The 22,793-nt window shown below is 54.5% G+C and overlaps 5 protein-coding genes across 5 annotated transcripts; 4 read left to right on the plus strand and 1 right to left on the minus strand.

Annotated features, from left to right (window-relative positions):
* Positions 1–8,154: 8,154 nt before the first annotated feature.
* Positions 8,155–10,913, plus strand: E0L32_001278 (uncharacterized protein; the record flags this gene model as incomplete). The annotated part of the gene is made up of 11 exons (XM_031135339.1): positions 8,155–8,162; positions 8,217–8,315; positions 8,537–8,974; positions 9,038–9,090; positions 9,161–9,352; positions 9,417–9,803; positions 9,866–10,005; positions 10,070–10,205; positions 10,266–10,378; positions 10,440–10,560; positions 10,630–10,913. 11 exons carry the CDS (start codon positions 8,155–8,157, stop codon positions 10,911–10,913), a joined length of 1,971 nt encoding a protein of 656 aa, XP_030991792.1.
* An 857-nt stretch (positions 10,914–11,770) lies between these two features.
* On the minus strand, positions 11,771–12,628 carry E0L32_001279 (uncharacterized protein; the record flags this gene model as incomplete). The annotated part of the gene is made up of 1 exon (XM_031135340.1): positions 11,771–12,628. One exon carries the CDS (start codon positions 12,626–12,628, stop codon positions 11,771–11,773), a length of 858 nt encoding a protein of 285 aa, XP_030991793.1.
* Positions 12,629–14,594: 1,966 nt separating this feature from the next.
* E0L32_001280 (uncharacterized protein) lies at positions 14,595–15,428 on the plus strand (the record flags this gene model as incomplete). The annotated part of the gene is made up of 1 exon (XM_031135341.1): positions 14,595–15,428. One exon carries the CDS (start codon positions 14,595–14,597, stop codon positions 15,426–15,428), a length of 834 nt encoding a protein of 277 aa, XP_030991794.1.
* Positions 15,429–17,479: 2,051 nt separating this feature from the next.
* On the plus strand, positions 17,480–20,988 carry E0L32_001281 (uncharacterized protein; the record flags this gene model as incomplete). The annotated part of the gene is made up of 2 exons (XM_031135342.1): positions 17,480–19,258; positions 19,312–20,988. The coding sequence occupies 2 exons, from the start codon at positions 17,480–17,482 to the stop codon at positions 20,986–20,988; spliced, it is 3,456 nt and encodes a 1,151-aa protein (XP_030991795.1).
* Positions 20,989–21,651: 663 nt separating this feature from the next.
* Positions 21,652–22,777, plus strand: E0L32_001282 (uncharacterized protein; the record flags this gene model as incomplete). Its single annotated transcript, XM_031135343.1, has 2 exons — positions 21,652–21,962; positions 22,144–22,777. The coding sequence occupies 2 exons, from the start codon at positions 21,652–21,654 to the stop codon at positions 22,775–22,777; spliced, it is 945 nt and encodes a 314-aa protein (XP_030991796.1).
* Positions 22,778–22,793: the final 16 nt, after the last annotated feature.

Here is a 22,793-nt window from a genome sequence, read left to right on the forward strand (position 1 = left end):
AACAGCCGTGTGGGTGGTGTGGATGGTGATAGGCTGTATCGGGTCTTGTGATCGGGTGTTTGGTTGATCACACTTGGGTGGGTGATGTGTTGGTATTTATCTCAGTACTCAGTAGACGTATTAGACGACGTCTGAACTTTATCAACTGTGAATGCTGCGAGTGCATGGTGGCAATCTGGGGCAGTGGGCGCCACCCTTGGGATATATATCGAGGGAGCCGGGGGGCCGGAGGTGGCTCGGATTGTGCCTTCGGAGGGAGCACCGACTTGAAAGCACGTTTCATTATGACAAGCGCTGGGTGCTCATGATGCACGGCGGCGTCAGGTCGCGGCTGGAATGGGCTGGACTAGCGCTTTAGGCTTTTGGGCTTGAGTAAGCCCAGGGTGCAACCAATCTCATGATGCGTCAAGCTCATGATCGCACCCAATTGGGCCAAGACCCGATAATGCCCACTGAAAACAACTGAAAGAATTTGCGGCTCTGCCCGGTAAAAGTGGGCTTCTAGTGGGTTTCTGTCGGCAGAGAGGCCCAGCTAGGCGCTGTACAGGAGGGCGATATCTCGGCATCTCGAGCCCCGGTCAGCTCACACCACCGTCGACTGCATGGGCATGCGATAGCAAGCGAGATGGCTAACTTAAAAGGCAAGGACCTGCGACCCTTGGCTTGAAAGTCCAGAGTGATCCAGACAGGTGCTTGCGCCGCAGCGATGAATGCCTCTGACAGCAGAACAGCTGTTCGCTCGAGGTCGAGCTCATGACTCGCCATCCGACCAGACGCCGTTCGCCCGGACGATCAGAGTGTGCGATTACACTGCCCCAGCCTCTGGGCCGGAGAGGGGTCAACAGTCGACCAAAGTCATCCCCCCGATACGATAAGAAAACAAACCCACCGACATGTTTTCTAGCCCCTTCACGGACATTGGGCGCCGTTGTTAAAAGCGAAGCAAAGCAGCCTTGGCAATCTCTTTGCGCGGCCTTATCATGGGAAGGTGGAGTCGTCGACTGGTCGCTTTCGCCCCTTCAGACCTCAACCGGAAGCTCGCGAACGGCGAAGCCGCGAAAAAGCGGGTCAGAAGCACTTTTTACTATTCCCGCGAGTGACGTTTCTTTCCTCGTCGAGGATTCCGCGCGCTGAGGGTCGGACCTCGAGGTCCGGTTCTCGCGATCAGGACGGATCGCAAGGCCGATATATGAGATAACGGTTGTCGCGATGTCAGTAAAGAGGCGGTCTGCAATACCCTGAGAAATCCAATGGGAATGAAACGCATTTTTTTTAGAGTGGCAATGACGGTTTCCAGCTCTCAACCCCAATCCCAATCCCAATCCCATGCCATCGGCGCAGTGGGTCGGGGCTGCCGAACCTGATTGCCGATTTTTGCCCGACCCACTCCGGATCCGGCCAGGCTCCGCACCAGCCGCAACACCCGCTTCGGCCTCCTTTCGCTTATCATGGCAATCGCGTCAAGTCCGGTCGTACAATATGCCTGCAATCTCAACATGCAAGGTCGGTTCCTTTTACAGAAGGCCAAGAAGCCCTGAAACATTCTCTCAGATTGATGTCACCAGTCACATCACGATGATGCAGTGATGTCGAAGCCACTTGAACTTTATGAGACAGCGTTACCGCGTCATATGATAAGGTGAGCGATATAACTTTTGCGATAACCGAGGTTAACAGTCTAGCCTCGATAACACCGCTCAAAGAGATGAACAAAATGACCCTGACTGCAACTGGATACCCCGGTCTCGGAAGCCTCTGAATCCACTTTCGGTAGCCTCTCTGGCGCGGAGGCATGGGCTTGTTCTCGTTGCTCCCGAGATGGTCGAGTTTTGATGCACCTTGCCGGCTGCCGGTGGTGGAGATGCGGAGGGATACCGAGGGCATTAATGCACGGAAATTCAGTGCTGCTCGATCTGGGGCCGAGGATCCTTAGGCTCATTGATCTTTATCGCCACACAATCGAATATGACGACGGCTCGAGCACGCAAGAAACGCATTGTTACAACATCAGAGAAGAGATCCAAACGCGACGAGCCAACGAAGCCGTAACTTACTGCTGCCGATCGATAAGCATATACCCAACGCCTAGGACTCAAGGCAAAGAATACAATACACTATTACTGTTTACCATGGACCTACCTTCACGTAACGCCAGCATCCTGGGAAGCTAAACCATATTTTATTAGCAGCGAGCATGTTGCCACCTCGTAACACAGCTAACGCCAACCGGCTATCCTCCCTCCATACCGAAACCTTACGGCTTCGAGCTACAGTCGCCAGACAAGTAACGAGAAGTGGGCACGATACATTCTGTTATTACTCCTTACAACCGAGTTGTGAGATCGTGCTCGCTTTCAGCTCCTTTCGATCATTCAATATTGTCACAGCGACATCCAGCAAGCAAGAAAAACAGTGATCAAGGATACAAGAAGGCATTATCGACCTGAGCACCAAGAACATCAAATAACCGCCATGACGCTTTTGCCACACGGACGGGCACGCCGAAGCATGGGGGATTCAAATTCACGCAGGCTAGCACCGATTCAGTCACCGGCCACCGCGCGTCATTCATCACCAACACCGAGAAAGGAAGCCCAAGAAAAGAGTACCATTTGCAGAGACACACGTTGGGTATCTCTGCCCCAGGTTCCACACACAATGCGGGGAGACGGTGGACAGGGACTTAGCTTCGTCAAGGGGGTGTGGCATACAAATTCCATTTAGGATACGGATAACAAAAGGCACCCGTAGTACCTGTCGTTCCTTTCCCGAGGAAGCTTCTGTGGCGCCATCGTGAAGGCTTCTGTCTGCGAGCTTAATCAGGACGGGAAGGATAACAGATACAGAAAATCCATCGTTGGAGCTACGCTGACTGGAGTCTAGGTTAGTTAGAAGTCAAGCGGCCGTGAGTGATCCCAAGAGCAGACAACAAGACCCGACTCGAGAAAGATTGTCAGCTCATATTGGTCAGAGAGTGATCAGCTCTGTCACAACATGCCTTTTAAACAACTACGACCTGTAGATGCAGTCGTCTCCATCTTAAGGACAACTTCAATTCTCTGGCTGAGAGCGGAAAGCCGTAATAGACAGCCAAGAACGGCTCGGCTCGTCGTCTATTAGATCCTGCAACGGACAGGTAGGTCGCTAACAGCTACCGAGCTTCCGTACATTGCTTCGTGAGCATTCCCAACATACAGGGATCGTGCAGGTCAAGGTTTCATCATGATTCTGTGAATGAGCAAGTCAAGAGCTCAGTGGTCAGGGTTCGTGTTCCCAGGATAACCTTATCCAGTAACCTTAATTGAACTTCGAGGTTGGGTTCTACACACACCTCAACCATAATAGAGCAGTATAGAAAGAGAATGTCCGCATACTCTAGGCCAGAAGAGACATGATTCCCGGCTTGACCGAGCGAGGTCTCCGAGCTGAAAAGGTGAACAGAAGCAAAAGCTCGACATATCTTCTCGCGCTCACCGTGCCGCACGCATTCGTCCAACGCTGTATTTCATCGACTTACGTCATTGACATCATTTCGAATTGCTATTCAAGGCCAAAGAACATGCACACCAGACTGCTTCCCATCCAGATCAAGATCTGCGGACCTTACCTTCTCGCTCGCGGCTGTCTTGCCGCTGATACACGCCGCATTGTGCCACGCGCGGCTGCGGCTAAAGGGAGCCTCCCTGTTCTCACGACAGTCAATCGTGGGGACATCGCCAGATCTGTCTCCAACACCGATTGTGATATGCAAGCGTACAGGGCAAAAAATAGAAACAAGAGACCCGCAGGTATCAGAGTATCTGGACTCAACCCCAGAGTACAGCATACAGAACCGACAAAAGCGCAGGTACACGAGAATGGGGGGGCAAAGGGTCTGGGCCCCTCTCAGCCGCAGGACGGCGTGGGAGATCCGCCCGGTCACGATGCGCATACGCCATCGGCGTGTCCACGCGGTTGCGTGCGCCGTTGGGCGAGATGTGCATGCACAGACGTCATCCATCGCAGGGTGGTAGAGCGGCACCACCACCATTCGATCTGGCGTGCCACCCAAAACGACAGTGAACGATCCAGGGTGATCAGGGGTTTCCCGCGAGTGCGGGGGAGATACGGGGACGGATGTGTGAGGGACTCCCGACGGACTGGTCGATCAGCACGGATGGGACACGTTTCATACGTACATACAACCGCACAACGTGGAGGAAGCTATTATTACCACAACGAGGACATACGTTCGTGCTGGATCGACAGGTGGATTTGACAATGTAGGTACATACGGAGTCGAGGAGTAGACCACACACTGCAACATGGAATGCGCGCCGCAGGGGACCAGCTCTCAACACCAAGAATAGCATCGATCAAGGGTCAAATTCACTGGCACGTGCCTGTCAACGAATTAGGCCACATATGCAAGTACTTACGTACATAGATCTGGCGGCTATCGCGATGCTCGATCCAATGCAGTCACTCTACAAGTACAGGAAAGGATTGGCAAGACGATGCTACCAAAAGTGGCATTGGCAGGGCGTCGTTGGCCTGTTTTGACCGCATGGCTGGGTCTGTGAAGATCGCTACCAACGGCACGAGCTCTGCTCCACAAACAAATCAACAGCAGACTGCGAGATGAATAGTGGGCAGTCTTTAAGCTGCTGGAGAAGCCAAGGAAGACCGAATTGAGGCACTCGGACCAAAGCCCGACTGGAATCTGCTCTGATGCCGTAGAATAGCACAGTCCTTTTGCAAACACACCGTCTCTTGGTTGTGCTTGGGGACATCTTGGTGCATCCGAAGAGGTAGCTACCTCCACCTTGGGTTGTCGTTGGTCGTTCTCGTCGCCCTTTGTGGGGGGTAGCACTACGTCATTCGCCAAGGCACCCCACGATACCGCATGCGGCACACCGACGTACTTGTTGTCTGCGTTTGAGAAAACGCGCCGCTAGTGCATCTCTGCATCGCTGCTTGCGCGTTACCAACTCCGTGTGCCTCCCCCCCCCTCGGGAGTGATTGTGTTGCGATGCTAACCCAAGTATTAGCGACGGTGGGAGGTCATCTGATAGTGCAGTAGCTCTGGCTGGGTCGCTGGGACCACTGGTCGGTCCGAATGTGCAGCAGCAGGGAGGAGCTTCCTTCGAGTGCGACAGTACCTTTCAGTGGGGACAGTGTTCTTGGGACATCCACCGGCGAAGCCGATTGTCTGTGCATGTAATTGAAGGCATGTAACCCTCGCTGCACCAGGAGGCATTCAACTTCTTCCCAGCACGTAGCTACTTCGTACGTCTGGCATGCCTAGTACTTGTGTCTGTCCAGCCCACCGAGCATGCTTGTTGCTGCCGCCTCGGGCGCCTGTGCTCAACTTGCAGGGAAGGGCGACGTGTGCGTGCATGCGTGCCCAGGAAGAATTAATTTGGCGTACGGAACACCGTCAACGGTGTCCCTGATCTGGCAATTCCGATGGGCTAAACGAGCCGATGACTGTACAGGTACATATTTGGTGTTAGTGAGAGAGGGAGTCGGGACGTTGGCTGATGATCTTAGGCGATCGCGCGGTAAAATTGGAGTAAAAAGTGGTGATGGTGGTCCCAATGTGGGCACTGGTGTGTGACCGTGAGATTGCCCATTCGAGGCTGCATTAGAACGAGAAGATCTTGAAGAAGAGCAAGCGAAAAAAACTGGCGACTGGCGACCGGTCTCGGGGAGCTGCAGCTTGAAAGGGTGCTGTACGAAGCAGGGGACGGCAGCGTGCCGATCATGATCCCCGAACCGCCTGTCGCAGCCTTATCTTTGGCCTCTCTAGAGGCGATAGCCTATCTTGTTACTGGGCATTCATTCCCTTTGCCGTTCGGGGCCTTTTGCTGTGGCTGCTTGCACTAACAGATCAAGCACAAGACTGCCGGTGCTTGACCAAAGCTAAGGCTGGTTGGCGTGGTTATTGCCGGGTGATTGAAGATGGAGAAGAGAGGACATGGAACTCCGCCCGCACCCAAGCCTGCTCGAAACACATTCGCCAAGGAATGGCTGGGTGGAGTGCATGTGCTTGGCTGATCCACACGCATCGACAAATCGACCTTTAATGGCAAGGATGGCTGGCGTGTGTCTTCAATTGGCAAAAAAGCTCCCCTAGCTCCGTAGGGGCGTTGTTCCCCCCTCCCGTAGCCTGTCCCTATGACGATGGCGGCGCGGCCTAAGCAGATGAGCTTATTCTAGCTCGTCGCCTCAAAATATCGTCATGGGATCGCTTGGGGCCTCACGCCTCAGCTGCTGCCCACATCGTCAGCTCCATCCCGTTACAGGCAATTGGCGTCATGCTGTTGTGTCACCGCACGCTCATTTAAATCACACCGATACTTGTACAGTGGCAGATCGTGGCGAGGCGGAACAGCTTCCCCGCCCCGCAGAGCCTCCAGGAAGGCGGGCAGCGCTTTGATCGTGACAATGTCCGGAGGAGGACGTGGTGATGACAGAGGAAGAGGGGAGCTACGTCCAGCCACCACCTCAGGGGCGGAGTGCGGGGAAGCATTGTCACGACACAAACGCGGAGTGTGGCCAGACAAAGGCGGACTTGGGCGAGACAAAGGATGACTGGAATGCCTAAAAGCCCGCACTCTCTGTCGATTGCTCGGTCGCTCGTAAAAGAAGGAGGGCTGCTGAGTTTGTTCTGACCCGTCGTCCAAAGGTGCTCAGCCAAGGCAGCACGCCAGAACACTACCTTGGTTGGGCAAAGAGGGAGCAAGAGTTCGATTCTTCCATCACAAAGGACTTTGGAGGCAGGGATAAGCCGTCGGAGTCTCATGTCAGACGGCCTCTGGTAGGCCCGTCGCTGAATAAAACCGGCACTCTGACCCCGGCGCAATGGGGTCACTGTGGGGCAAGCTTCAGGCCTCTCCAGCCCTCTTCGGGCTAGCCCCAACGCCATCCCGCGCACCCCTCGTTACAGTGCTAAGTCTGCTCAAGCATGGTGCTAAAGTCCACTGCCGTAGTGCCGTACTGCCGTCGTCATTTTGTTTCTTTTGGCTCGAATGCCATGCCTGAAGGATCAAAGTCCCCGGCTGCCCGGCCAAAGCCCAGAGCGTTCCATTCGCTTTGCTCTGTTGTCGGTGACAGTCCTGGGCTAAGTACGGAGCAGATTCTTGTTAGTCACATCTGGGTGCTTCAGGGAAATAACTCCGGGCATAGTGGCGCTCCGGTGGCAGTCAATGGCAGGTTTTTGCCTCCCTTTGCTTGCCTCGCCTGCGCGCCTGTGCCTCGAGGATGCACACGGCGCCGAGTCAGTGTCTCCAGTTTAGTTCAGGGTCGTGTGATTGGTACGGCTCCGATCCGTCAAGTTTGCTTTTTTTTTACGAAGTACGGGCGGCTCCCGAGATACCGAGATACCTCTGTGCACGGTATCCTTGATACCACTGCAGGGCGAGAGATTGAGGTAAGGTAGAGGGTAGGTACCTGCACGTCCCAAGAAGAGGTACATGGAGCGAGAGCCAAGACTGTTGCATATTGCCCATGGATGGATGGAGTGATGGATCCCAGTCAGTTCTGCCTTCAACCTGCACTCTTCCCCCTCCACACGGACCAAGAAAGTGGAGATGAAAGTAACAATCATCCAAGAAAAACTGGCCCGTCTCCTGGTTCCCCAGCTGGGGGACGCTGGGACAAGTGGACAAGTTCAATACAGGTGGAGCATCGGTGCCGCCATGGAGCGTTATGAGGTGTGGTAAAAGGACCACCTTTTTCTTGGGGGAAGATGGAGGGAGGAGGGAGGAGGGATTGACTCTTGCTCGACGCGGGAATGATCACCGCGGTTCACCAAGTGCTGGGTTGACTGACATAGCTCGATCATACCGAGTACCTACACACACACCTGCGTCCTTTTCCCCCTGTGGGTAATCGGCGGACACGGATGGCCACATGGAATGAATGGAACAAGACAAATAAATGTGCTTCCCCCCAGATCATCTCTTTATTGACTCGAGCCCTCTTTCCCCTCTCTCTACCCCTCTTGACACCGTGTGAGGCCCTTGAATACCAATTCGTGTTTTGATTAAACACCAGACTGCATCCCTCTGCGCGAATCCCGCTTGCGCTGCACTGGGCACGTCAAACCTTATCTGACTTCACCCTTCCAAGAGCTACAAGGCGCGCTTTGTCGCTGCTCCAGTCGCAATCATGAACGGGTGAGTGAGCCATCGCAAGAAGATGAAGTACATCGAGACTGACAGCTTCCCCAGCAGCGATGAGATTCGCGAGGAGCGCAAGGACTCTCAAAACGCCCATCTTGAGAACCAGGTCCGAAATGAGATCAACATCAATTCGAATGCCGACGCCAGGTTAGTGTGCTGCCCGGCCCGCACGCGCTGAAGTCGCGCATCTCTGTTCCGTGCCTGGTCGCTGGCTGAGAGCTCCTTCCGGTCGCATTTCCTGTCGTGCCTTTCCCCGAGCTCTGGGGTAGAGGGACAAGCATGTGACTGGAGGATGCTTCTCGCGCACTGTGTTTTCCCACCTTCCGGCCATGAACAATGTGCCAAGCAAGATAAGCAGCTAACCGCAGTTCTTCTCATCCGTACAGAATCAGGAACCCTCTTGCAGGCATCCCCTACGACCAGCTAATGCGCAATGTCGAGGCCTTTGCCCACGAGAAGGGACTACAGGAGCACATCCCAATTCTCCGCAAGGGCGCGCTCGTCGCCCAGGACCCGGAGAACTATGAGAACATCTCGGGCCCCGAGGCCCTTGACGAGGCCGAGAAGACCGTCATCTACAACGAGGTTCACCACAAGTGGCGCATGCCCTGGAAGCTGATCCTCACCATCGCCACCTGCTCTATCGGCGCCTGTGTCCAGGGTTGGGACCAAACTGGCAGTAACGGAGCTACCATTTTCTTCCCCCAATACTACGGCATTCCCGAGAAGAACCCAGACGACAGCACCAACACGCACAACACGCTCCTTGTCGGTATGATCAACGCTGGTCCTTATATCGGTTGCGCGTAAGTATTTAGGTTGTCACATGAGGACGATGATGGGCTGGCTTGCTAACTCACGCATCCCAGTCTTCTTGGCTGCTGGCTCGCTGATCCTCTCAACTTCTTCCTCGGTCGTCGCAGTAAGTATCATCGTTCGAGTCTGGCAGTAAGAGCTTTGATGATGTCCTTACATACTAATCCTTTCGACAGCGGTCATTTTCATCTCTGGTCACTTCTGTCTCTGGCCCGTCATCGGTTCCGCCTTCTGCATGACCTGGGAACAGCAATTCGCCTGCCGTCTGCTGATGGGTATCGGAATGGGTATTAAAGCAGCAACAGTCCCGGTCTACGCCGCAGAGAATGCTCCCGCCTCTGTCCGTGGTGCTCTCGTTATGTCTTGGCGTAAGTGCCCTCAAGGCCCTCTCTTCATGTGAACCTCTTGTGTGGCTAACCCACGCGATTCTAGAAATGTGGACTGCGTTCGGTATCATGTTGGGAACTGTCATCAACGTTGCCGTCTTCTACCACGCACACAACTGGCGTCTCATGCTCGGTCTTCCCGCCATCCCGGCTGTGCCCCTCATTGGTCTCATCTACCTCTGCCCCGAGTCGCCTCGTTGGTGCATGAAGAAGGGACGCTATGTCCAGGCTTGGGACGCGATGATGCGCCTTCGCTTCAACCCCATCCAGGTCGCCCGTGACATCTACTACATCCACTGCCAGCTTGAAATCGAGCGCGAGGTCCTGAGCCAGAACAACTACATCACCCGAGCTATCCAGTTGTTCACCATTCCCCGTGTCCGCCGTGCCACTCTTGCCGCCTTTACTGTCATGTTGGCCCAGCAGATGTGCGGTAAGTGGATGCAGATCGATTGTATTTGTGCCGCATGGTTCAACCTAACACGATTATCGCAGGTATCAACATTATCGCCTTCTACTCGACTTCCGTTTTCAAGGCGGCTGGCCAGGATGAGTTCCACGCCCTGCTCGCCTCATTTGGTTTCGGTCTCATCAACTGGGTGTTTGCCTTCCCCGCCTTCTGGACCATTGACACCGTAAGCCTTGAACATCATCCATCCTGAAAGACTGGACAGTAACTAAGACTCGAAATCATTCTAGTTCGGACGCCGATCTCTTCTGCTCTTCACCTTCCCCAACATGATGTGGACTCTTTTGACGGCTGGTCTCTGCACTCTGATGAAGCAGAGCACGGCCAAGACGGCCTTGGTTGCTCTGTTCGTGTACCTCTTTGCCGGTATGTACAGTTCCTTGTAATGCAACCACCGACCGGGCTCGAATGCTAAACTCTCCCTAGCTTTCTACTCACCCGGTGAGGGTCCCGTTCCTTTCACCTACAGTGCCGAAGTCTTCCCTCTGTCGCACAGAGAGATGGGCATGGGTTTCGCTGTCGCTACTTGCCTGGGCTTCGTACGTTGCATCCCTCGATGTACATACTTCACACGGCCAATCAAGCTAACCAAGTCTCCAGGCCGCCGTTCTTGGTATCACCTTCCCCCTCATCATCGAGAACCTCGGAACTGCTGGTGCTTGCGGTCTCTACGCCGGCTTCAACTTTGTTGCCTTCTGGATGATCTTCTTCTGGGTTCCTGGTAAGTTTGACTCTAGGATAGGATACCAGTCCAGATCTCGCTAACCATATCTCCCTCCCCTGTCAACAGAGACCAAGCAGCGCACCCTGGAGGAGCTCGACTACGTCTTCGCCATCCCCACCGCCAAGTTCGCCCGCTACCAGGTCACCGAGGCCACGCCGTGGTTCTTCAAGCGCTACGTGCTCTTCCAGAAGCACGCCACACTCCAGCCCCTCATCCACGTCGACCACGAGCACCGCGACCTCGAGGGCGCCAACAACCACTACGCCGCCCAGCCCGAGTCTTCGAAGGCGGCCGGCGGCATGTCCGACTCGCCCGAGTTCAGCCAGGAGAAGCGTGTCGAGAACCTGTAAGACGTGTCTTCGGTGCACGTCAACAGACAAATTCCTACGCCGCCTCTACGATATGTGAGGACTGGCTTGTCTTGTCATGTCACAAGGCTTCATCATCTTGTCTGTAGTAGGGATCTCTACAATAGGTTTTCGGTTCTGGATCAAGTGTTGATACGTTGCCGCTAAGCGTCGACGTTAAATGAAGGAATGATGTTGGATAGGTATGATGGCGGAGCAATCTAGATAAATGACTCTAGAAGGGGTAAGGAAGGGGCCGTTTGCTCACGAGCAAGGCCGCTTTATCCTATATGTTTGATACCTTCGTTTCGTGTTATCCCACCTTTTTTCGGTGGTCGTCTAGCTAATACCCGCTCACAAATTTGGATATCAATTTGCATCATTACATTTTCGAACATCTTGATCAATCCTGACCTGCGACTTGGTGATGGATTGACTTGGCGACAATAAGGATCAGTGGTTAAGTAAGCCAAGTGGAAGTGATCACTGTCTCTCGCTGGGCGTTGGCGAATTTAGTAAACACTTGAATCAAGAATCAAAGTGATGATTCGCCAGACTTGTGCTGTCTGTCTGGGTACAGTCATTGAATAAGCCACGATAGTGGAATAGCTTACGCAACAAAGGAAACTCGGGTTGAAGGAGTGATACGCCAAAAGTCGTATCGGTGAACGATTTGAAGGTTGACAAATAGTCTTCGTTTCAGAAAAGCTGTCGCAATGCTATCTACGAGTTGGTAGCACTGGTAGGGTCAAGTGATTTCGAAATGGTCGCCTGGATTCTTATTTACCACATACGCATGTCAGCCAGTGCAAAGTCAGTATTCGCAGATACTGCAGCGTGTGGCTCTCAAAGTAAGATGTCTACCATCCCACCTCTTCCCGCAGCCCCTCAGGCGGTGAAAGGCCGCAGTCGTCCTTTTCCTTACATACGGTCATGCTCCGGATGCCGAATATCTTCCCTCCCGCGATGCGAAACTCGTGGACGTCGGGACCCAGGATACCAAAGTTGGACAGCACCGCCACAGACCCGACGTCTTCGTCGATGACGTATCGCCTGTTCTCCGTCTTTGCCGTGACGTCCGGGATGCCCATGTCGCACGTGCCGTTGGCGTCGAGGTAGCCTCCCTCCAGGCGCGTGCAGGGCTCGCCCCAGGGCACCACGACGGACTTGTTGGAGAAGACGTCGTAGTAGGCGTCTGCGGCCGACTGCAGCACCGCTCGCGAGTCCTGCTTCTCGGGAGCGATAGGGATGCCCCACGAGGAGCCCCCGTGGCCTTCGGGCTGGGCCAGAGCTAGGTAGTAGTGGAGTGCGTGTGTTGCGTTGAAGAGAAGATCTCCCGGTACCGTGACGATTGTATCGATAGAAGCCAGCTTTTGCGCGAAGGGGTCGAAGCGCAGCTGCGTGGCGATCATGTACGGGTTGACAGGGTTGGTGACCAGGATCTCTGTGTGTGTCGCGCACTGCACGGTGTCGTACGTCGTGCGGTGGTAGGATATGGTCAGAGGAGTTGCAGAAACGGTGACTTTGGCGATCGGAGCGGGTTCCAGATTCTGCGAGTATGTTGTGTTGGGAGTGAGGATGGACTCCAGCCATTCATGTCGGCCCGTTGCCAATGCCGCGATGTACCGCTTCGTGTTGATGTTCAATGCATGGCGCGTGCAGTCGGGTACTGCGGCGGAGGCGGTGCCCAACAGCAGCAATAAGAGTATGTGAAGCATCTTATGAGGCTAGACTTGGATGACTGACCCGACGTCTACTCTGGCTTCGTGTTGTTTCTATCAGGTCGTTCTACATATTGAGAAGGATGTCAAGAAGAATGAGGTACTGTTGCGGCATGTGTTGGCCTTGCACAGGGTTAAAGTCGCTGGACTTTTCAGGCAATTCCGGTTGAACGAATGCACTTAGCCCAAACCGCAGGTGCATACTGATGATCAAGTACGAAACCATTGAGTTGGACACACCGAGGTCCCTCATTGCCAGCTGTAAGAGTGCTTTTCATTTAGGGTCACACCGCAATCTCAAGAATTCATTACAAACCTTACCGTTCTTCTAACTGGCCCATACAAGTAATTGAAGAACGTCGTAGGCAGCTTCCAGGATTGGCACAATTATTAGGCGCTTCATAGGTGGAGAATCCGGAAAAATTGGCTGTTGATGGTCCGGTGGTGTAGTGGATATCACATCGTTCTTATACTTTGAGCTTAACGCTCTCAATTATGCGAGGGTCCTGGGTTCGACCCCCAGTCGGACCAAATTTTTAAGGAGGTCTGGTTGGGTCGAACTTTTTGCCCTTTGCGTTTCTTTTGCCTCGGTTAATACCGAATCTTTTTCTTTTTCTTTTTCCTAGGCAGTATTGCCATTTGGGATCCTAAGGTGTCGCTGGTGTGGTTCGTGATTGAACCAAGCTGGGTTCGTCCAGGTTGATACCCGCGCAGCTTGGCACCTTGCATTCCTCGGGCATCGGTCGAATGCAAAGCGTAAGGTGGGTAACACAATCGCTTCATCCATGCTTACCCCGAGCTATTGTAGACCCGTCCGTATAAAGCAGCCATCGTCGTAGGCGTTTCCGGCGTGGATCGAATCGGAGAAGAACCAGCCTCGCACCGACCGCAATCCTGTTGTCGGCCGAGCCGCCGGCTTCGTGTTCGGACCCATGCTTTAGTAGCCGGACACTTGACAGTTTGTACAACCCCTTCGCCATGCGAAATGCTACTCTCGGAGTATTTCCTGGTGTCGTACAGGTCTTCGCGACACCCAAGCCATGCCTTGGAGAGAACAGAGATGTGCTTACCACCTGCCAAGAGAAAGCGCGGCAATAGGCTTTCAAGAACATCATAAGCGCTGGATCAAGCGCGAGGCGAACGCTCGGATGTGGAGTATTGCATCAGCGGTCAGCTCACGACGACATAAATCCGAGTAGCCGTCGGACTTTAGTGACTAGGTGAAGACAACTCGCAACGGATGAGCATTATGCAGCGAGCCCGAATCGTGAACTACGGCCCTGCCAAATGAAGTTTGGACGACATCGGTTCGGGTGTAGACATGAACCTGTATCACTGCCTCCGGCACAGTCAGCGTGTGGGGTTTTAAAGTATTTGTAAAAGAACGTCCGCGTGCGCGAGGCGGTGTTGAGCCCGAAATGACAGCCTTGAGGGCCGGGGCTTCAGATGACATGGCCAAACATCTGAAGCCGTTAGGCGTGTCATGCGTGTTCGCGCCGCTTTTGTGTGTCCTAGGGATCTTTTCTTCTACAAACTGGGCTAGAGCATGTGAGGTTCCCTCCTTGGGGCGTGTTTTAGTACGCATGCGATACCTCTCATCTGATCTTCATGTTTGGTGAATGGCTAGTCTGCCGCAATGACAATGCGTAGCTATTAGCAATTGATGTCTGTACGAAGCTTCATCCGGCGTATTGTACTACCTGCCCTCTCATTTCTTTGCTCACGTCACTTGGAGTAGCCAAGTAAATACGAACAATATCCATAATGGCATTAACAAGACAACATGGTGTGTTTCGCAAAGCATTGGAGATTGAAGCATCATAAGTCGCTTTGCTATCTTCGACGTAGCTGAGACAGCTATATAAGAGTCCTGATTTCGAAGCATTTTGTTGTTGCCGATCATCTGATATTCATCGAAACTCAAGCTCAAGGCGAAAGTCACTGGAATATAACCAGCACAACCATGGCACAACGCAACATATACGACAACCCTTCCTTCTTCTCTGCTTATCGCGGCCTCAAGGACGGCGATACCAAGCAGGGGACTGTAGGAGGAGGACTTACACACGACGACCTCACCCGGATTTTACCTCCTCTGAAAGACACATCGATCCTCGACCTCGGATGCGGCGACGGCTGGTTCAGCTACTGGGCAGTGACCTGCGGCGGGGCGGCAAAGGTCAAAGGACTTGACTCCTCGATCCTTCAGATTAGGGCGGCCCAGAGCACTGCCGCCCGCCTCGGAGATGATCAGGCCAATCGATTGACTTACCAAATCGCGGATCTGAACACCTTGACACCGGTGAAGAACACCTACCATATCGTGTTCAGCTCCCTCACCCTACATTACCTCAGAGATCTGAAGGGCTTGATGGAGTCGATCTTCGCGTCATTGAAGCCTGGAGGCATGTTCTACTTTACGGTCGAGCATCCCATCTACACGGCCCCGACGCATAGAGAGGTATGCACACATCCAGCCACGACAAAGACTGCCAAGGACGGCGAGGGCAGACACGACGCGGAGACAGCTGCTCCGGCAGCTGATGCACACTGGCGACTCAACGGATACTGGGACCAGGGACCACGCACGCACTACTGGCTGGGTCACGAGGTGGAGAAGCAGCACTGGAAGATGGAGACCTACGTCAACTCCCTGGTGGGCACTGGGTTCGAGCTGGTCTACATGCACGAGTGGCCTCGCGTTGACGACGGCAAGCACAAGGCCGAGTCGTGGTGGCTGCCCACAGAAGTTGGACCAACCTATTTGATGTTGGGTGCCAGAAAGCGAGAGGATTAGGTGGAGTTTAGATAGCTAGCAGAACTTTGGGGTGTCTGTTTTTCCTTTCTCAGCATGGACATGATCAGGTTTGATCAGTCAGCTCGTCCATTCGGGTACGGCTGGTTACTGAATTTTGTCCTTGCCTCATTTTGGTACTCTGCATTACACTCTTTACAGTTTGTCCCCAGTTGATTCTATCTATTTATTTATTTGCGGGAGGATGTGACTTGATGCCAGTGCATTCAGCTTGGTTGGGAATTATGAATACCGAAACATTGTATCAGGACTTCGAAATGACTCGTGTGATGTTGGTTTTGACAGGTCTACCCTGACACACTGGCATGAGGAATAGGCGTTCATCAAATCATCATCATCACCCTCGGCTAAATTTTCCAGACTACTTCGGGGACTAGGCTACATGTAGCTCCTGCATTGGATTTTTCGTGGCATTCTCGAAGTCTTTGCCAGAGAGCGCTGGAATGTAATTATTTTACATATTGCTGCCCAGGAATTCGGAACGCTAAAGCATGTCAAGCGGGACAATGGAAGTGGGAAACGTCTTGGATTTCCACCTTGATTACGCAAACTGCAAGCTGAAGAAATGTCTTGCTTGGTCTGAGTGTCTTCTTGCAGTCGGATCAACCTGCATTGGCATTGTTGCTTGTTTTGAAGGACATGTAGCGCTTTTGTCAATGTATTCTCTGGCATACAGACAATTTTTGAATTTGTATGAGTGACATCAACTTTAGACCTGGCCTAGACCTTCCCCTAGGTATGCTGGCTTGACAGTGCTGGGGAATGGCGCATCAGCTGGGATAGCTTCTAGGCGCATTCTTAGGGCACACATCCAGTTTTAATATCGCAAGCGGTGTTTGTACTTGTACGACCGGACCTTTCTAGCATGGATGGAGGCAAACGATACTCGGTTGTTACTGCCGAGATCAGCAAAGCATCTTCGCTTGTTTCAGTCGGGGATTTCATATCCAGGAGGCCTGCACTGCACTTCCTGAGACATGCGGAGTGGAAATCCCCACAGATCTGACCTCTCCATCTCAGAGACAGCTTCTGTGGGGGATAGCTCCAGCAGAGCTGATCCTCCTGGGGCTGAGGATCGGATTGTGTGGGATAATCGTATGAATCAAATGCAGTTGAGCAATTGAGCACCTGCCTGTCACATTCTCGCCGATCCATTGTCTTGGTACAGAACCCGGCCGTTGAAGTCGAGGGATCAATCACCCTGTCACTGGGGATGTGCTGCGTAGGAAGCTTTCCGAATGGCTGCTCATTGTGTCCAGGGAATACGCAGCAAGATTAGCACAACTTGCCAGCTCCAGGGCTGTCAGCCAGTCAAATGCGATCTCAGCCTGTATTGTTGGTAGACATCCTGGTCCGCAAAGGCGGTGAATACAGGGCTGTCGAATGTTTTGATACCTCGAGTGTGCGAAAACGACAGCCAAGCACACCCCACATGCCACGACGCGGGCCTGGCGGGCTGGGGCTTACCGCGTCCTAGTTTAGCGTGCTGTTCTAGCGGGCGGGACCCCTGTCGTTCCTGCATTGGGATGTGCATTCTGCGGCAGCACTTGCTGCACAGGCAGCTCCATTGCTCCATCACATCACAACAAATCACACCCACCTCCAGTCTTCCAAGGTTCCAAACAATCCAGAGCTTCCTCCCCCTTCTCTCTGCAGCCAGCCTGACTGCCCCTGACTAGGCGCCAAGATCTGATGATCTTTTGCTCTTCCTTCTTTGTCCCATCTTTCCAAGATCCATTCCACTGAACTGCTATCGCTTTGTCAGCTACATGCTGCTCGGCGCATTGAACAGCTACTGATCCGGTGTCGAGCCATCACGGTGTTCCAGAATGTCATATGCCCTGCACCCTCCCCCCAACACTCCTTGCCCTTAATTGCTGTTCTTTAGCGTTTAGTGAAGCCACCCTTGCCCTTGCAGCTTTCTGCACTGCCGGTCCAGCAAGCCCAGCTTCACTTCAGCTGCGGCCAGATTGTGCGCCCAACCATCAGAGTGCAGGGCCTTCCTTGCCTCACCATCGTCACAGCGCGTGAGAATGGATGAACGGCGGTCCAACATTCCGAGGCCCAGCGCCATCCCACGGCCTGCCTCTTCAAAACTTCCTCTTCCGAAACCCTCGACTGCCAGATCTATTGCCTCCAAAGAGAACCTGGTCGACCCGAGCGAACTGCAGCTCCCCAAGCTCCGAACCCAACCCTCCCGCGACCGCCTCGGCGGCCAGACCACGACTGCCATTCGCAAGAAGGTCTCGGTCGATTCGTTCAGGACCCGGCCACAGCCAGCGACCCGCCCAATACTCGCAACAAGCACCTCCAATCGAACAAGTGATGTCGGCGTCTCCACGCGACAGTCGTACGGGGCCCCATCTGTGAGGAGGCAGTCCTCGCGACCTGTGCTTTATGAGGACGAGGAAGTATACGAGGACAGACAATCAGTCTCGCAGCCGGGAGGGAGTGTTGCTGCTGAGGCGACCAGACCGAAAGCCTACAAACCCCGTCCTTCTCTATCAGAAAGAACAATCGAGACTTTGTCCCAGCTGCCGTCCTCTCCGGCGTTGTCGAAGAGGCCTTCGGCATTCTTCGACCAAGATGGCGAAATGCGACCTCCCTCGCGGCCGGGCAGCCGTGACTCTCGACCCGGCTCCAGTCACCGTTCAGACAGTTCTGTTCGGTCATGGTCAAGGACACAGAGCAGACCCGGGTCCAGCTCAGGCCAGGAGGAAGGCGGTTTTGGATTTAGGGCCTCCACCAATTCCTACAGGCGGCCCCCTTCCCCTGTGGATGAGTCGCCCATGCGGAAGTCCGTCTCCCACTCTTCCCGCTTTAACACACCGTCATCTCGACCGGCTGCGCGGAGCACAAGCCGGCCGTCATCGTCCAGATACCAGACGCCATCCATACCTCAGTCGAGATCTCCTAGCCCTGAAAAGCGCGTTACACCCTTACAGTACGGCTCGAAGACGGTGGGGCCCCGATCTGTCAGGTCAAGGCCTTCTTTGAATGGTCTGTTTAGGAAGCCTTCCATGCCATCATTGGCCAAAACGTCTGCCACCGCCATCTCGAAAACCCAACCGAGAGACGACTCCCCTTCAAGGCCTGCAAGAACCTCACAGCTCACGCCAGCTCATGCCCGCCCGGCAGCCCGAAAGGGCTCGTTGACCTCTCACCGTTCGTCCGTCTCCGCGGAGGATGCCTCCGGTGCCTCAACAGTGTCGACAGCTTTGACCGCAGAGTCCACTTCGCCTGTATCCTCTAGCCGGAAGTCTTCTGCTGCCCTGCGAGAACAGATCGCGAAGGCCAGAGCAGCCAAGCGCGCCGTAACGCAACAAGTCTCCTCGCCTGTCGCGCCCGAAGCAGACGCGAGCGAGATCTCGGTCGTGCCTACAGACAACACTTTTGATTTCGGCTTGTCCCAGGATCCTTTTGGTCAAAAGAAGGATGACAAGTCGCAGTCCAAAGCCATCCTGGCCAGAGTCTCCGCTGCTCGCACAACCGGTCGCCTTAACATTGCGGCTATGGGCTTAAGGGAAATTCCACCCCAAGTGCTCAACATGTATGATCTCGAGTCCATGGGCAAATCAGATGGCTCCTGGGCCGAGAGCGTCGATCTCACCAGATTTGTCGCTGCGGACAACGAGATTGAGATGATCGAGGAGTCCATCTTTCCCGACAAAGAGCCTGATGAGTTCGACGACACCGAGGACAAAAAGGGCAACATCTTTGCCGGACTGGAGACTTTGGACCTGCATGGGAACATGTTGATCTGCCTGCCTATGGGCTTGAGACGTCTTCATCAATTGACATCCCTGAACCTGGTGCGTGACGTGAGCCCCATCTGCAATCCTGTCCTTGCTAATACCGTCGTTAGTCTCAAAATAGGATAACCAATAACGCTCTCGAAGTGATTTCTCAAATCACATCTCTGAGAGATCTCAAGCTGGGGGGCAACCTCTTCTATGGCCCGTTGGATCCTTGCTTCGCCAACCTCGAGAATCTGGAGATCGCCGACCTCCACGGTAACAATATCTCCGCTCTGCCGCTCAACATCGAGAACATGGCCAAGCTTCGCATTCTCAACATCAGCGAAAACAACTTCGAGTCGATGGTATTTGAGCCGTTGTCCAAATTGCCTCTTACGGAGCTTTTGCTGCGCAAGAACAGACTGAGTGGCGTCCTGATTGAAGATGCGGTTGATGGCTTCACCAAGCTCACCAGCTTGGATGCCTCGTCTAACCAAATCACCCATGTCACATCTTCTGGGCGGGAAACGCCCTTGCAGATGCCAGCCTTGCAGCAGGTCCTGCTGTCAATGAATCGACTCCAAGAACTGCCGGATATCTCGTCTTGGGCTAGCTTGGTCACCTTGACTGCGGATGAGAACCAGATCAACGAGGTGCCCGAAGGCTTCACTGGCCTAGACAAACTGCGCCATGCCGACCTGTCCAGCAACGACATCAGAGTTATCCCTCCAGAGGTTGGTTGTATGGACAACCTAGGCATGCTGAGACTCAGTGGCAATCCTCTCCGGGACAAGAAGTTTAGCACTGCGACGACGGATGAGATCAAGGCAACACTTGCCGCCCGTTTGGAGCCGGCAATTCCAGAAGAGCTAACCACTGTGGAAGACTCTCCTGCGCCTGTCATGAATGCGGTGGAAGCCCAGAAAGACCTACACATGAAGCCAGCACAGACGGGCCACCCCGAGGATGAAGACTACGCTTCAGATATGGACCATTTCGCCACGCCACCAACTTCGGCTCCACAATCGCCCGTTCGTTCTCGTTCGCACACGGTCTCCAACCAGACTTGGCCGGTTAAACAAGGGGGCGTTCTGGACCGGACAGGCACGCAGTCATCAGCATTACACCCCGTGATTTCGTCGAGAGTCGCTTCTGAGCATACCGTTCGCGAAGTACTGCTTCAGCGCAACCTATTCAATGCCATCCCGGACTCCCTCTCTTTCTTTGCTGATACTCTGACCATTCTTTCCCTCGCGAACAACCAGCTGCTCGGCGAGTCTTACATTGGTGGGGCAAGTGGCACAGAAGAGTTGGAACTGCCGGCTCTCAAAGAGCTCATCCTAGCCACTAATCATATCACCGGCCTGGTGCCTTTGACTAATCATCTTCGGGCCCCCAAACTGCAGAAGCTGGATGTCAGCTTCAACCGTGTTTCAGCTCTTCCACCAGGTGGTGCTTTGAAGGCGGCTTTCCCCGAGCTTGTCATCCTGCTTCTGTCCAACAACCACCTGGCCGATTTGGACCCCGACAGTATTAAGGGCATGCGCATTGTCGACGTCATGAACAACGACATAACGCACCTCAACCCCAGACTCGGCCTGTTGGGGGGTTCGGGTGGCCTGGAGCGCCTCGAGGTCACGGGGAATAGGTTCCGCGTGCCGAGATGGAATGTCCTCGAGAGGGGAACGGAGGCCACACTGCGGTGGCTCAGAGGCAGAGTGCCTGTTGCGGAAATGGCCGCCTGGAAAGGGAGGAGCTCTGGCTCCGAAGGCGAGGGCAGTGGCGGGGATGGAGACTCGCCCTGATCGTTTTGCCAGCCAAGTCCGCATCACCTGCCAAAAAGCTAATCGGAGAAGCGCTTGTTTTGAGTGGGTATCGTGAACCGGTCAATGGGCAAAGCTGGTTCGGCGACCCGCATACAGATGTCACTTGTGACATCCATCACCAACCCATGATGTGATCTTGTATTGACTCCTAATTCGCTTTACTGCAGATATTTTTGTTTTGTTGCCTTTCATGTATATCATTTGAGATACCACTCTGCGACACCCAAGACCATATGGGCCAGACAGTTTAGCACCATAGCCATCGGAGTTTCGGGGTGGTCTGAACTTGACCATCACAGGTTGTTGAGATATCTTGCATTCCCAAACACAACATGAATATATATCGACTCTAATGATGCTACTCGTGTTTCTTTTGAAATGAGCTGTGATCTCGATCCAGGAGTAGTTGAGACCAACCACGAGCTTGAGACCTCGGATCAAGATCTGGTGGTACCCAAGGTCCGGGATGCATGGGCTGATGAGAAGATTTCTCAAACTTTAGATAGACCGCTCGCCACCTCGGACCTAGCCCCTCCTTGCCCTTCTTCGTACAGTATCTCTATTTTTGTTCTCACGCAGTCTTTTTGTCGCTACTCAAGTGCTTTGAACAAACGTAGTCCCCGACCTCGAACACGGCGCAGCATGCCTTCCTCCAACCATTCCCTGTCCGTGTCGAGCTTCCGGGACAGCCTGCCCGTGTACTCGGCGAGCCACTCGCCGCACACGCAGCTCGGCTCCTTCGGCATCCCGGACCGCCAGATCCTGCCCGACTTTGCGCTCATCTACGACGGCAACTACGTGCCCATCCCGACGGGCTTCCGCGAGGACGGCGCCGTCGACGACGAGGGCCTCCGCATGTACGAGTACGTGCCGGCCACGCCCGACTGCCGGCAGGAGTACGACCTCATCTACATGCTGGGCTACTGCCGCCTGCCCGGCGAGTTCCAGGAGACGTACAAGCGGCAGCTCGCGGCGCGGGATCTGAAGCCGTTTTGCGCTAAGGGTCAGAAGGCTCCGGGGGGTGGTTTCCTGGGTGGTGAGAGACTCTCCTTTCTTTGCCCGCCCCCGCCAATAGTTCTCAAGACCTTTTTAGCAAAGAAGATCTAATCTGACTCTTGATTTTGTTCTCTTTAGGATTCAGCGTCTCCGAGCGAGCCGTCATCATCTGGTCCCTCGTGCTGCTCTACCTCGCCCTCGGCACGGCGTACACGGCGGTCCGCTGCGGGCCGCGGACGGCGCCCGTGCCGGTCGCCAGGGCCCCGCGGTGCCTGGCCGGCCGGCTCATGCGCGCGTACACGCAGAGCAGGTGGCACCCGCTCGTGCTGCTCTGGTCGCTGGTCCTGCTGCTCTTCGGCCTGCCGCTCTGTCTGTACGCGGCCGCCTGGTGGGCGCTCGGCGCGTCGGTGGTGCGGTGCTGGCGGCGCTTCGGCGGGGGCAAGCCGCGCGACGTGTGGGACGCGTACAGGAGGGCCGTGCTGTGGACGGCGCCGACGGGGTCCGCGGCGAATATGCTGGTGGGCCAGCTGCGGGTGCGGGACTGGAAGGACGGGATTGGGCACGGGAATGGAAACGGGAACGGGAACGGGAATGCGAATGGGGCCGGCGTCGGGCTGCAGAACCTACCGCCGGCTCAGGGCCATCCGCAGCAGCCGCAGCAGCAGGGTCAGACGGCCATGGCTACTGCTTCTGGCAGTCAGGCCGGGGTATCTGCCGCCGGGTCGGGAAGGAGGCCGAGCGCCGAGAACCCGTTTGCGGATCCGGATGCTGATGTGGAGGCGGTGGGG

This window comes from Thyridium curvatum (assembly GCF_004353045.1).
Source record: "Thyridium curvatum strain D216 chromosome Unknown NODE_5_length_802575_cov_81.998223, whole genome shotgun sequence".
In the NCBI taxonomy this organism is placed as follows: Eukaryota; Fungi; Ascomycota; class Sordariomycetes; order Thyridiales; family Thyridiaceae; genus Thyridium; species Thyridium curvatum.